At 41.9% G+C, this 14,273-nt stretch overlaps 1 protein-coding gene across 1 annotated transcript in view; it reads left to right on the forward strand.

Moving 5' to 3' along the window:
• The window catches only part of LOC148453756 (carbonic anhydrase 6-like), a 65,087-nt gene extending 55,106 nt beyond the window's left edge, over positions 1–9,981 (forward strand). The window contains exons 8-9 of the mRNA XM_088461764.1: positions 6,922–7,023; positions 8,754–9,981. Of these exons, the coding sequence (XP_088317890.1) occupies positions 6,922–7,023; positions 8,754–9,376 (725 nt within the window). The 3' untranslated portion in view covers positions 9,377–9,981. The remainder of the gene's footprint in view (positions 1–6,921; positions 7,024–8,753) is intronic.
• The last annotated feature ends 4,292 nt before the right edge of the window (positions 9,982–14,273 follow it).

The raw sequence follows: 14,273 nt of genomic DNA on the forward strand, positions 1-14,273 counted from the left end.
TTGTCCAATCCATGCCATAGGGCTGGCTGTTGTACTGTCCATAGGGGCTGCTTAGCTGTTGTTCTGGCCATAGGGGCTGGCTGGCTGTTGTTCTGGCCATAGGGGCTGGCTGGCTGTTGTCCTGTCCACAGGGGCTGGCTGGCTGTTGTCCATATTAATCCATATATTTGCTGGCTGGATGTTGTCCTGTCCATAGGGGCTGGCTGGCTGTTCTGCTGTGTTGTCCAGGGGGTGCTCTATCCATCAGGGGTGCTCTTCACCCCAGTGTAAATAAAATAAAAACATTTTTTTGTGTGTGTGCATGTTAGCCACACCACCAGTGAAAAATAAAAACAATTTTTTGAGTGCGTGGTTGGTTGTGTGCGTTAGCTGCACTATAATTGCTTGGTGACACTACAAAATGACAAGGAAAGTTATAAGGCCTTGGCCTTTATAATTTATGACTAGTGATGATTTAAGCCCCTCTGCTTGTAGGAGAGGTACAAAAAAAAAATTGTTAAGATGAGTAAGACAACCATGTGCTCTGAAAAATCACAAATCCCGAGGAGAGTCCAAGTGTGTCCGCGCTTGCCATGTGTGAGCCTGACCTTTCTAATATTGTACTTGAAGAGGATCCTACTTCTACCATTTGTGTGCCCTCTGCAAATGTGGGGATGAGCAGCACAAGTCAACATGGTGACGTAGAAATCGAGGATGATTCTGTGGAATTGCATGAGGAGGATATTTATGTAGTTGGTGATAACAACAAGGATGATGAGGATGTTGTTGGCGAGGATGTTTGTGTAAAAACTGTAAATCAGGCAACATTTGTTGCCCATGGTGGGAAAAATCTCATTGTTGCCATGCCTGGGCAAAGGACCAAAAAATCCACACCTCATGTGTGGAATAATTTTCCACCCAAATCCGGACAACCTTTGCGAAGCCATTTGTAACCATTGCCATGCAACAGTGAGTAGAGGTAAGGATCTTAACCATCTTGGAACCTCCTCCCTGTTATGTCACTTGCAGCGCATTCTTCAAATTGGAAAGGGTATAGAAACTTTGTGGACAAAAAACCGAACAACAATCAGTCCAGTGTCACATATCTGCTCCCTTCTATCTGGATCCAAGTGCCTGAAATCTCCTCCACCAACACCTGCATCATCATCAACATCCTCATTCGTGATCGGACATATTCCTGCATCCAATATCATAAGGACTGACTCCTCTCCTATCCGTTGTTCCTCCGAAGGACCCTTGAGTGTTACGCCTACTGCTGCTATGAGTGGATCTTCATCCCAGAAGGGGACCTGGAAGGAGACTACTTTTTAGCCGTTCAAGTTCAACCAAACAATTGACTGTCAAACAATCCTTTGCATTGGCGAGCAAGTTTGACAGCAAACACCCAGTTGCACAGCAGATTACTGACGCCATAACAGCTATGCTGGTATTAGATGTGCATCCAGTATCCGCCATTAATGCAGTGGGTTTTAGACCATTAATGGAGGTACTGTGTCCCCACTACAGTGTCCCTTCTAGATTCCACTTCTCTAGAATAGCAATTCGCAATCTGTACAAGGACATTAAAAAAAAAACTTATTAATGTCCTCTGAAATGCCGTTGTGCCCACTGTCCATTTAACCACAGATATGTGGACAAGTGGGACAGGGCAAGCTAAAGATTACATGACTCCAACAGTGGGTAGGTGTATTGTCTGTGTAGGTGTATTGCCTCCAACTGGGTAGGTGTATTGCCTCCAGCAGTGCAAACAGCAGCAGCATCAGCATCTAGCAAACGCCAGCTCATTCAGAGGCAAGCTACTCTGTATCACCGGTTTCACTAAGAGGCGTACCGCTGAGAACCTCTTAGAAAAAATCACGGAAATCATTGCAAAATAGCTTACCCCACTTAGACTCTCCTCGGGATTTGTGATTTCTGACAATGCCAGCAATATTGTGCGAGCATTACATGTGGGCGAATTCGAACACATCCCATATTTTGCTCACACAATTAATTTGGTTGTGCAACATTTAAAAAAAAAAATGACAGGGGCATGCAGGAGATGCTCTCGGTAACCCGAAAGATTTCTGGACCTTTTCGACATTCAGTAACTGCGTATCGAAAATTGCACCACCAGCAAGAACTGTTGAATTTGCCCATCAGCTGAAGCAAGAGGTAGTAACTAGGTGGAATTGTACCCTCTATATGCTTCAGCGGATGGAGGAGAAGAAAAAGGCCTTCCAAGGCTTCACTGCGGCCTATGACATAGGGAGAGGAGCGGGAAAGCACCTTAGTAAAGTGCAGTGGAGAATAATTTCCTTGTTGTGCAGGGTTCTCAAACCCTTTGAACTTGCCACATGTGAAGTTAGTTCAGACAGTGCCAGATTGAGTCGGGTCATTCCCCTAATCCGACTTTTGCAAAAGCAGCTGGAGAACGTGAAGGAGGAGCTGAAACTGAGTGATTCAGTTAAGTATGTCGGACTTGTAGATCAAGCCCTTCATTCGCTTCGACAGGATCCAAGGGTCGTCAAGCTCTTGAAATCAGTTCACTATATTTTGGTGACCATACTTGATCCTAGGTTTAAATCATACCTTGTGTCTTTCTTTTCGATGGACATACAGTAAATCTGAAAAGATGCAAAGAGCTGGTGGTGAAAAAATTGTCAGCTCAAGTGGAAAGTGACACGACAGCATCTGCCAGGAAAAAAATAAATTTTGCTAGGAGACCCACTGCTGGTGGTGATGCAGATCAGTCAGCAAAACCTCATGACATCTGGTTGAGTCTGAAAACTGGCTACAATGAGGGACCTGTCTACCATGACTTTCTGATACCGGCACCATTCAGAGAATGGTGGATGATTATTTTAAGGATAGCATCCAAATAGGCATATGAGACAGTCCAAATTGCCTTTTTTTTCCTGCCAGTAGTGAAATGGAGTCCCTTACACAAACTGGCTTTGCTGTACTTCAGTTACCCACCCTCCAGGGTGTACTCTGAAAGAGTTTTCAGCGCAACCGAGAACCTTATCAGTGATCATTGTAGAAGGTTACTTCCCCAAAATGTGGAAAAGATGATGTTTATCAAAATGAATTACAAATTCCACCAGGAAGACCTTTACCAGTCAAAAAAATACAGAAGCGTCTGTAATGGTGTATTTCAGTGGGGACAAATTCATATTGTGTGAAGAAGAGGAGGATGCACACACTGATGGGGATGATGATGATGATGATGACGACGACATCTAATCTAATCACAGAGATAAAGATTCCCTCCAGCACACTGCAGCAATAGCCACAAAAATACTTGAATCCTGCATGATAGAAATTCAGAGGTACTAGTTACATACATTTCCAAATATATGAATAAGCGCCAGGCCAGCGTCAAGGCTCCTCTATACTGGCGTCCCTAACATTAAGGTGTTCACATCTGAGGTGAAAGGTACCCTAAAATATTCCAGCCAGGGACCATCCCCAAGGCATCACACGAAAAGGGGAAAGAAGGTGATATATTTGCAGATGTATGTAACTAATACCTCTGAATTTCTATTATGTAGGATTCAAGTATTTTTATTGATATTGCTGCAGTGTGCTGGAGGGAATCCTTCTTTTTTTTTTTTTTCTGTGGTTCAGTGTAAACCCTACCCTTTACAAGCACCTGTACAATGTCATTAAGTTGATGTGAGCGACCATCAAACTTTTTGTTGACATCTAATCTAATGTATTGTAAAGCCAGTTTGTGTATGGGATCATTGCCACCAATGTCCACTGCACATTGGCAGCTTGTTTTGTGGGTGATCCAAACAAACCAATCATTTCAGCCACAAGTGGAAGTCCCTGTCGCTGAAGTGATTGGTTTGTTAAACTGTGAATGTCCTGCTTCATATATGGGTGGGTTGGAGGGCCCAAGGACAATTCCATCTTGCACCTTTTTCCTTTCCATTATGTGCTGTTTGGGGTTTTGCTGGCTGCCTGACTTTTTTTAATGTTATGGTTTATGAATGTCCAGAAATTGTAATGGCCACAGGAAGCATCTCCTGCATGCCTCTTTCATTTTTTTTTTAAAAAAAAAATTCTGAACCAACAGCGGCTTGTTGTGTTAACCTGGTGGCACAAGTCGCACAACAGTGACATTCAGGGTTAACAGCCCTCAAGGCTGCTTCACGGCCCAAAGACCGCATCCTGCTTCACGGCCCAAAGGCCACCTGTTGTCGCTCCTCACCAGCCCTCAAAGCTGTAATGGGTGCAGCCCTCAAGGCTGTTGCAGAACTGATTTCTTCCTATTCAAAGCTCTGTATTCCACTACTACGCAGCCCGGAGGCTGCATCAACAATTAACTATCAACTATCAATTCTTCAGCCAGCGACTGCACCAATTATCAAGTATCAACTCTTCTTACTTCAGCCAGTGTCTGCGCCAACTATCAATTCTACAGCCAGTGACTGCACCAATTATAAAGTATTCACTCTTCTTACTTCAGCCAGTTGCTGAACCAACTATCAACTATCAATTCTTCAATCCTCAAGGGGTACCCCAACCATCATCTTTACACAGTCCTCAACTCTATTTATCACTCTGCTTTGAGCCAGCTAGTTGGATGCAACCTTTTGGCCCTTAACTAGATGAAAAAAATCAATATTGTGAGGTGGTCAAAATTGATTGGAAAGTTGAAACGAGTGGAAATAAATGTTATTTGGGTTAATAATACTGTAGGAACAAAAACAGGCCAATTTTATGTGATTTTTAGCTGTTTTTATGGATTTTTTAAGAAAAAAATCCAGATCCAAAACCGAAAAACAAAACACGGAGGTGAGGTTTTGGCAAAACCAATCCAGAGCCAAAACCAGGGGAGATCCAGATCCAAAACCAAAACACGCGGGTCGGCGCACATGTCTACTTTATAGTGCATGGCAAAATGTATTGTGAATGTCGAAATGGTCAACAAAGACATAGGGGCCTATTTATCATTAAATATTTGCAACATATTCCCTGGAAACACCAGTTTTTTGGGGATACTCGCAATTATTCAGTATTACCCCAATGTACAATGGATATCTGCTGCTGTTCCTCCATTCCGACGGCAGTAGTAGCCCCCATAGGTTTCTATTGGGAATGAGATGTTGTCAGATTTACCAAGCTCTGTAGTTTGGTCCCTGTAGCTAACTCCACCCCCTTCCCCTGGCAATGACCACACGCGCGTGTGATCAGACCGTGCAGGAGCCCCGGCACAGGAGTGAAGAGACAGGCTCTTTTTGGGGAGACCTTCCTACTATCCCTTTCGAGCCACTTAAAGCATTGAATGTACAAAGCAAAGCAAAATGCAGATATTTGCCTGTATGCTGAGTTGTAAGCATCTATGACCGAACTGCCCTTAACCATTCAATTTATTTTACAGCTCATCATTTTCATTGTGCACTTGCACCAGCCCTATCTTTGGTACAAGAGATGCCTCTGACCTCAGACAGACCTCTGTATAATTATGACATGTGCTTGACACACTCTCACTAAATTTAGCCTGTGTGCCAAAATGTATGCCTATTCAGCCACAAGCGGACATGCCACCGAGTTGCGCACAGATATGGATAGCCTGTAGATGTGTGCACTCTTCTATGGAACATGCACTGTGCTAAAGAATGCAAGATCTGTCCGTAGAACGGACTTGCGTGCAAAATCCTCTTAATGCCTAAGTTGTGAATAACGGAACTCTATTTCATGTAGCCCGTTTACAATTGAATGTTTTCATTACATTAGTATTTGTGCATTTCCAGCTCAAGTGCACCTGGATGGTGTAAATGACACACGTATCAAACTTAAGGCCAATATTCAATAGACACCAACTTTGGGGGTGTTTAAAAATAAAAAACAATTCTGAAACTAAAAAGGCTCTACAACCACCAGCTAAACCAAGAATACCACCCTTTAATGCTTATTAAAGTGTCTCTCGCTTCCCTTACAAAATCTAATTTTTAGTATAACCTATATATCACACAACAACAAGGAATTGAATCCACACTATAAAAAAGTCTGCTTTCTCATTTTTGCATGTGAGTGCAGAATCTGTTTCCATGTACAGATGTTGCCCTCTACAGCACTGAATTCCTCCCTCATCCTTGAGGGATGGCTTAATTTTTATTTTTTTGCTATCTATGCAATGTATGTGGGCAACCCATTTAAAAAAGTAATCCTTTTTACCAAACCAAACCACCTGTTTGAATCAAAACTATGGTTTTCTCAAATCTTTGCTATCCCCAATTCTGCTCCATACTTCCTCCACCCACAGCCCCTATAGAATGTAAGGTTTTGCAAGCAGGGCCCTCTCTCATTTTGTGGTCTCTGTAATTATGTATTCTGTGGGTTGTAATTGTGTATTTTAGTAATGTTGCAAACTTGTCTTATACTGTCCTGTTTGATCACCCTTGATTTTTGTAATGTGACTATATTCTATCCATTGTATGGTGCTACGGAACCCTTGTGGCACCATATAAAGAAAAGATAATAATTAGAACCATACAAAATGATTGTTTTAGAGTAACTGTTTCCAAAATAACTCCTGTAAGTACAATTAACCAACCATAACTTTCACACATGCTACAGAAGTGTTGTTGGCTGTAAAGCATAAGCTAATGCATGCCAGAATTACTGCAAAACAATAATTTAACACACACATGTTGTCTGTTTTTCTGCTGTTGTGTTTCAGGGATTGCACATGGAGAGGTCATGAATGCAGCGTAGGGATCATGTGGTCAAGGAAGAGGGGCTACAGTGAAAATGGAACTTCTGCTTGTGTGGTGCATGGCTTGTGTAAACCTGTGAGGATGGTTGTCATGTATTCTCATCAGTCAGAATTGTCTTCTATGTACAGAACAATAAGTTTGGTATAGACATGAGAAGGATACGGTAGATGCGGCAATATGCCTATTTAAACAAGCTATCATTTTTTTCCAGAACTCTGTCAGCAAGAGATCCGCAATAAACTGACCCAGATAGAGACTGAGCTTTTAGATGTGAAGAGGAGGGTGGTACAAGAACCCACGAAAGGCCGAACAGGTAATTTAAAACGTAACTGGATTATATAACCATTTGAACTGTTAGCCCTCAAAAAAAATCCCCAAACAGTTTCAGGTAATGTTGCCCTTACTCCAGGTTATTCTTCATCCCAAATTCACATATTAAAAAGGAAAAAGTTCACACTCCTATATTTACATTTATCCTAATCCAGATATCGTGGGTGCCAGGGGATAGGGAAGATCGGGCATCCTATGTATCTACTCTTATTTCTGCAGTGGAGGTTGAGAACATAACCACTAAGAGACCACATCATTTTGAAAGTGTGGATGCCTCTTTCAAATGATGGTTTCCCTGAGTTTATTGAAGCCAGGATGGGGGAGATACCGCCGTCTCACCTGGGCTTCATAATTTCTGCAGTGCTGGGTGTTCCCTGGTGATCCCATTGTGACACACACAAGTTATTTTCTGTTGATCATATGTGAAGTGTTGGTGGGGGAAAGTGATTGTGTAGATGCACAGTCAGTGGCGTCCCTCCCCGCAGTGACACCTGGTGCGGGGAGGGATGCCTTGTGTGCAGCGAAGCAGCGCACGCCCCCCCCTGAAAAGGGGGCGTGGCCACGTGGCCTGAACCCGGTGCCCGGCCCGTGTAGATTATGGAGAGTGGTGGGGGGTGCGGGCAGTGCAGGCTCCCTCACTGAGAGAAGCCGAGTGCTGCACTTAATGATATATTATAGCACCCGGCTCCTGTCACTGAGGGGAAGACTGCACCTTGGTGTCACCCCTCGGCGGGTGACACCCGGGTGCGGCCCGCACTCCCCTTGTGATGCCACTGTGCACAGTACAAAAATACAAAATATGTATGTTACACAAAAAAAAAGTGTCCAAGTTTCATTTTTATGCTCTGATTAACTTTATGGCCTATAATCTGTGATCTTTATTCGTGATTTTCATTTGTAAATCTGTCTGTTGAAAGGGTCAGTGTCCGTGTCCGTTACTTGTAATCTTATGGTTTTACTCATCGGCCATTGAATGTGTTATTCAGATATTAGAGGCATGATTCTTTTACTACTTTGTGCATTTTACCATATAAAAATATTTAACGTCACTTAATATAAATCAATGTTTTAGGACCTTACAATTATAATTTCTTATAACCGCTATTTGCGGCAATAACAAATTGTTTGCCATGATATATTAAAAAATATACAATAGTTGACATGGGTTCCTAAAGGAGTCCATCCTTGCAGAGTGTTAGAGGAGTTACAGTATGTTATCACATTATATCTATCAGGGCCCCACAGTGCTATGAACATGTGCTGTCTACTATCCGGCACATGTGCGGTGACCACTACTAGGGAGGGTTCCTACAGTACCCTCTCACAGTATTTTGTTCAGAGTAGTCCATAGGCTACACCCCAGATGGCACTAGCTGCTGGGGCCAAGCTATGGAAAGCTTTGCAGCCCCCGTGGAAACCTATGGGGGACTGCTGTTGCAGAAATATGAGTGACTGTGGCAGATATCGGAGATAATTGCTGCGGTCCCTCCTTGGAACATCCAGGAGATGATCATTTGAGGGTACCCCCAGAAAACAAGTGTTTTTGGGGGATAATCCTGCTAATACTATTTTATACATAAGCCCTTTTATGAGAAGAGCATGATCAAGTATCAATCTGAGAGATCCAGAGGAGTGTGTGTTAGTTTTTTGTTTTATTTTTTTTCAATTCTTGTCTGGCTAATTTGCCGTGTTTACATTTTGTTCTTTCTCCAGGAGGTTCCCCTGCAATATCATCATACTATCCCTCCTTCTACTTCTCCAAGAACTACCCAGCTGCTCACGTGGAAGTTAATCTTCTAAAACCTTTCCAGCTGAAACAATTTACGCTCTGTATGTGGGTGAGAACCAAGCGTGAAGGCAACCAGAAAGTCTTTTCCTACTCCACCCCAAATAGTGACCATGAACTTGCCCTGAGTGTTGGTTCTAACCTATGGCTATGGGTTGGAGGGAAGTCTGTTGACTTTAATCTGCATCATACATCAGAGGATTGGGTACATTACTGTGTGCAATGGGACTCCACCACAGCAAAGGCAGATCTCTGGGTAAGTGGGCTGCAGGGAAAAGAGAAGAATGTCCAGCCCGGGTATGTGGTAAAACCTGGAGGTATGGTTCTTCTTGCCAAAGACCGTTATGATCTGTTGGGACTGTTTAACAATACTTTCTTCGGGAGACTAAGTCATCTCCATCTTTGGAGTTCTCTCTTGAGTGCTCAAGACATCATGACCTTGAGCAAGTGTCAAACATCAAATCTTAAGGGGGATATAATATCTTGGGGTGAGACGACTATGAAGATATCTGGAGGTGTCATTCTTGAGCCTGATAACAGCTGTTGGTAAACTATTAATTCCAAATTTCCCAACTAATTAGTCATGGTCTTTAAATGTTTTGAAAGTCAATGTTCCACAAAAGGTTATTGCTTAATTCTACTATGTTAAGGGACCTCTATGTCACCTCTCACTAAAGCCACATACTGTATGTACTGTCTGTAATTCCATCTGGCATATTTTGTTCAGACATTTCATCTTATTCCTATTTATGTCAGAAACCTTGTGGACAGTACATTATGTCACAGGATCTATGGAATGGGTCTGGTATGTTGTGTCCAGTCATTATGTAAACCCTAACGTCGATCCGGACAAAAGTTTGACAGCCAAATTGTCAACTGATACATAATGTTGACACTCAATTTTAGGCCTAATCCTAACATTTCTATTGTCAGCATTTTGACTGTTTACATTTCTTTCATATATGTTGACATTTTGTAGGTGTCTACATTTTAACCATGTAGACAATTTGACATTCAACATTATGGTGCCGACCTTATGAATTTCCACATTGTAATTGTCGAAACCTGATTACATCACCTATGGAAGTTGGTAATGTAATATGTCTGTCATCATGCCTCCCGAGATATATGTAATTCGGTGATAAAAACATTAAAGCTGGGTGAAACAAAATGTATTTATTATTGCTCATCTCATAACATTCTGGGCCATATTCAATTTGGAGCGAAATGTCGGAATCTGCGATAATTTATCGTTGATGACGTCATTTTCGGCTATTTCAATTATCCCCAGTATTCAATTTCAAAGTCTTTCGCAGGTTCGAAAAGTCTTTGAAAAAAAACGGGTATAACTTTTCACCACTGAAAAGGTGGCAAAGAAAGTGCAGAAATGGGGTTTAGGGGTGCAGGCGTAAAAAAAAAATAGCCTGCACCCCTGGGAATGTCATTTAAAAATAAACTGTGCCAAAAAAAAGTAAAAAAAAAAAAAAACGGGACACCCCCAAAAAATGTACTTTAATTTTGGGGGTAAAAAATAAATAGGGAACACACTTCTAAAATAGCCAAATTAAATTCAGAGGGGTTCCTAAGTATGCGGCAGGTGTTTTCTTCATTACGGAAGTAGCTGGAGGTGCATTTTTGCAGAATTTTTAAAAATCATTTTAGGGACTTAAAAAACGTTTATCCCATTTTCATGTACCCCAAATTTGATATCAATAGTTATTTTTACCAAAAAAAAAATCTAAGTGGTATTCTTCACCCCTTCTTCATAGTCGCAAATATGCACCTTCCGCGGCTATTAGAAACTCCGACTTCCTTCAGCAAGTAAAAACAGGGGTACCCATAGTGATCCCCCATGTCTAGACATCTTTAGGGGGGTTCCTGGAATATTTCACGAAAATTCCAGTTTTCATTGATTTCTAATTGCATACCATAAAGGAAAAATGCGCCCGATACTTTATCCCGGGAAAACCTGTGATGTGGAGCGAAAAGTCCAGCACTGACTTTTCGCTCCCAAATTGAATACCCCCCTATGTCTAGATGCACAATTTACACTAAACCACAGCACCCAGACTTTCTTTCATTGACTACCTTGAAGTAGACCGAAATAAAGATTGATGTGATTGAGTGAAAATTGATGCAGTGTTCGTGTATAGAAGCCATATTGTCTGGTTTAGAACCTAACCGCAGCATACACAACAGAATGACATGTAGGGACTGTTTTTAATTAATTGTACATATATGTTAAGAAACAGGAGTATCAATTATTCCATTCATAAATCCTAACTATTAAGTAAGGAAAATATGGATGAGAGAGCATATTCCAATGCTTTCCTTCATATTTTTTCTCTTCAAAGATGCTTTGCAGGTCCATCTGCCAGAGGAGTCGTCGGGACGGAACTGCAGCATACATGTATGATAATGAGGTCATTATTTCCATGTAGAATGTGCACCATCCGCTCTCCTCCTCGCTGCACCAAATACTCTAATGGTGCATACACACGGTCAGATTTTCTTTCAGATTTGAACAATAATGATTTTAAAAAGCGTTCATATCTGAAAAAAAATCTGACGTGTGCCTGAAATGATGCACGTTCCAGCTTCTCAGATAACGATATCTGACATCTGATGTGTTTGCAGTCAGATTTGGTCGATTTCATTCTTTTTAATACTGTCTGAAATCGTTGGTGAAATCGTTCATCTGACAATATGTATGCACCATAATGGTGCATACACACGGTCAGATTTGTTGTCAGATATGGAAGATAACGATTAAAAAAATTGAAAGAAAATCTGAAGTGAGCCTGCAACGATGAACGATGCGCGTTCCCGCATATCAGATAACGATATCTGACATCGTCTGTGTTTGCAGTCAGATATTGAGGATTTCATTCATTTTAATACTATCTGAAATCGTTCAAATCGTTGGTACAATCGTTCATCTGACAGATCTGATGTGTGTATGCACCATTAGTCACCTTTGCAGTGAAAGATGTACTTCTAAAAATAAGTGAAATAAAGCAAACTTATGCAGAGCTGTGCTGACCACTATAACTAAATATTCTATATGGCTCTACTTTGTTCCAAAAGCTCCTGGTTGTATCTATTAGGGATGTGTGCCGACCCCCATGTTTTTGGTTTTGGGATCTGTATCTCCTTGTGCTTTGGATCTGGTTTTGCCAAAACCGCCCCTTGAGTGTTTTGGTTTTGGATCTCTATTTTTTCTAAAAATATTTTGATAAATACAGCTAAAATCACATAATTTGGCCCGTTTTTATTCCTACAGTATTATTAATCTCAACATTTATTTCCAGTCAATTTTGACCAACTCGCAATATTTATTGATTGCATCTACTGTAGTTTAGGCCAAAAGGTAGCATCCAGCTAGTTGGCTGACTAAGTTTAAGCGACAGCAGTGGACGGAACTAATATGTGGCAGTTCAGCTTCCAACATGGCACAGAGTGGCACTGCAGTGGTAGACAGGATGGCAGTTTAATAAACTGTTTTTCTTAACTAGGTCAGAGGCCCGTCTCTCTTGGAATATGTTTATGGACTGAAGACAGGGAAAGGACGGAAGGATTGATTCATTTTTTATTTATTTATCTTAATGTTTTGATTCTTAAAAAAAAAAAAATGAAGTAAGATCAATCTAGGATCAAGTTCTTCAGTTCCTAAAAGGACATTTTTGATCTGGAGGAGGTTTTTTAATTTTTATATAGCTAATAGAAATGAGGTGGCCTTGCTTGTGGAAGTGCTGCAAGAACATACTGTAAACAGATGTTGTTAGGGATAATGGGACCAAGACTTGCTGTTTACATCAGAGGAAAGCACCCCTAATTGACAGAGCACCCCCCCTGGACAACACAGCATCCCTTTATGGACTGCAGCCCTAGCCTGATGGACAGGACAACAACACAGCAGCAGCCACAGTAAATTGACAGGACAAGTGACACAGCAGCTACAGCACCCAATGAAGTAAGCCCCCCTTTATTTACTGCAGCCTAAGCCCCTTTATGGACAACACAGCAGCAGCCTACAGGCCAAGAGCCCGACTGGACACACACACTGAGTGACTGACAGTGACTGACTACGTCTGCTAGCTTCTCTCTCTACAGCCGGAGTGAAAATGGCACCAATTGCGGGGACCTTTATATAATCCAATACATGCGAGAATCCGACAGGAGGATGACGCGTTTTGCCTCATTTTGAATCCAAGTCAGGTGGGAAACCTAAGCCGGTCTTGGATCCGACTTGGAATTGCAATGTTTGGCTGGGTCCGGCTTTTAAAAATGTTTGTAATAGATTGGAATGGACGGAGTAATAGCATCCATGCACAGATTTTCATGATGATAATACAATGCTTGTAGGAGGTGTACTGTGTCATAACTGGCTATTCTGCCTGACTGCCCAGACCTGTTCTTTTCAGTTGTCTAAGTAATACATACAGAACGCAGTATAGGGCTTATGTAATAACCTGCGATGTGCAGGCATGGGCGCGGTTCTGGTGATGCCGCTTGTATTTTTAAAGCCGCAATAATGTAAAATGCAAAACCAACCTGGTTTTGCCTTTTTAAATTATTATTGCCTTAAAAATAGGGGCAGACTTACATAAGCCACCATGACTCTCTGCCATCCCTGATAGAATTGACCAACAGAATCTCTGTGACCACAAAACTCTAAGGGGTCGATTCAATTAGGGGAGATGCATGGGCGATACCCACAATGTGTCATTGGAACGCTGGCAACGGCACCCTTCATTGCTCCTAAATCTTACATTTTAGTTTGAATTTGGTGCTTAGTGGTGCGTACTGATATGCATGATTTAGGGGATACCGTATGGATGCACGTTGCATCACACACAATTCAATGAATTTACACATTTATGTACAGTACATTTAAATGACTCAAAATTCCCACCACTCCACACTCAGGGCCCCAGTTGATAATGAGTCTTATTAAATGAAATATGCTGCTGGTAATATATCAGTAATACTAATGAATATGTCACTGGTATTCATAATTATCCCTCCGAGGTCCAGTGACATCCTCCCCTGCAGCATCCTTTGTTCTGTTGCTGGCAGCCCATCTCCTCCAGTGACTGGCTGCTGTGTCATGTGCATGTATGAAGGCCAGTCTGCACATGTGCATGAGTTTCACCCAGTGGAGACATGGCAAAGCCTGGAAGACAGGCTGTAGACAGAAAGGATGTTGCTGGCAATCGGAACCATATCTTTTTCGCCATCTAGATATGGTGTAAACAATAGTGGCAAACTGTGGTAATCTTAGTTTCTTATTCAGGGTCCATAGGGATCCACAGGGATACCATGGGGGATATTATGGTTGGAGAGATCCAGGCACCAAACAGTTAAAGCTTCAGCTCCTAGGATGCCTCGGGTCCTCCTCTATATATAGCCATAGGCCTTCAGTTGTTTGATGCGGCAGGATCAAG

This window comes from Taudactylus pleione, unplaced genomic scaffold, assembly GCF_031769625.1.
Source record: "Taudactylus pleione unplaced genomic scaffold, aTauple2 ptg001093l, whole genome shotgun sequence".
NCBI classification, from domain to species: Eukaryota; Metazoa; Chordata; class Amphibia; order Anura; family Myobatrachidae; genus Taudactylus; species Taudactylus pleione.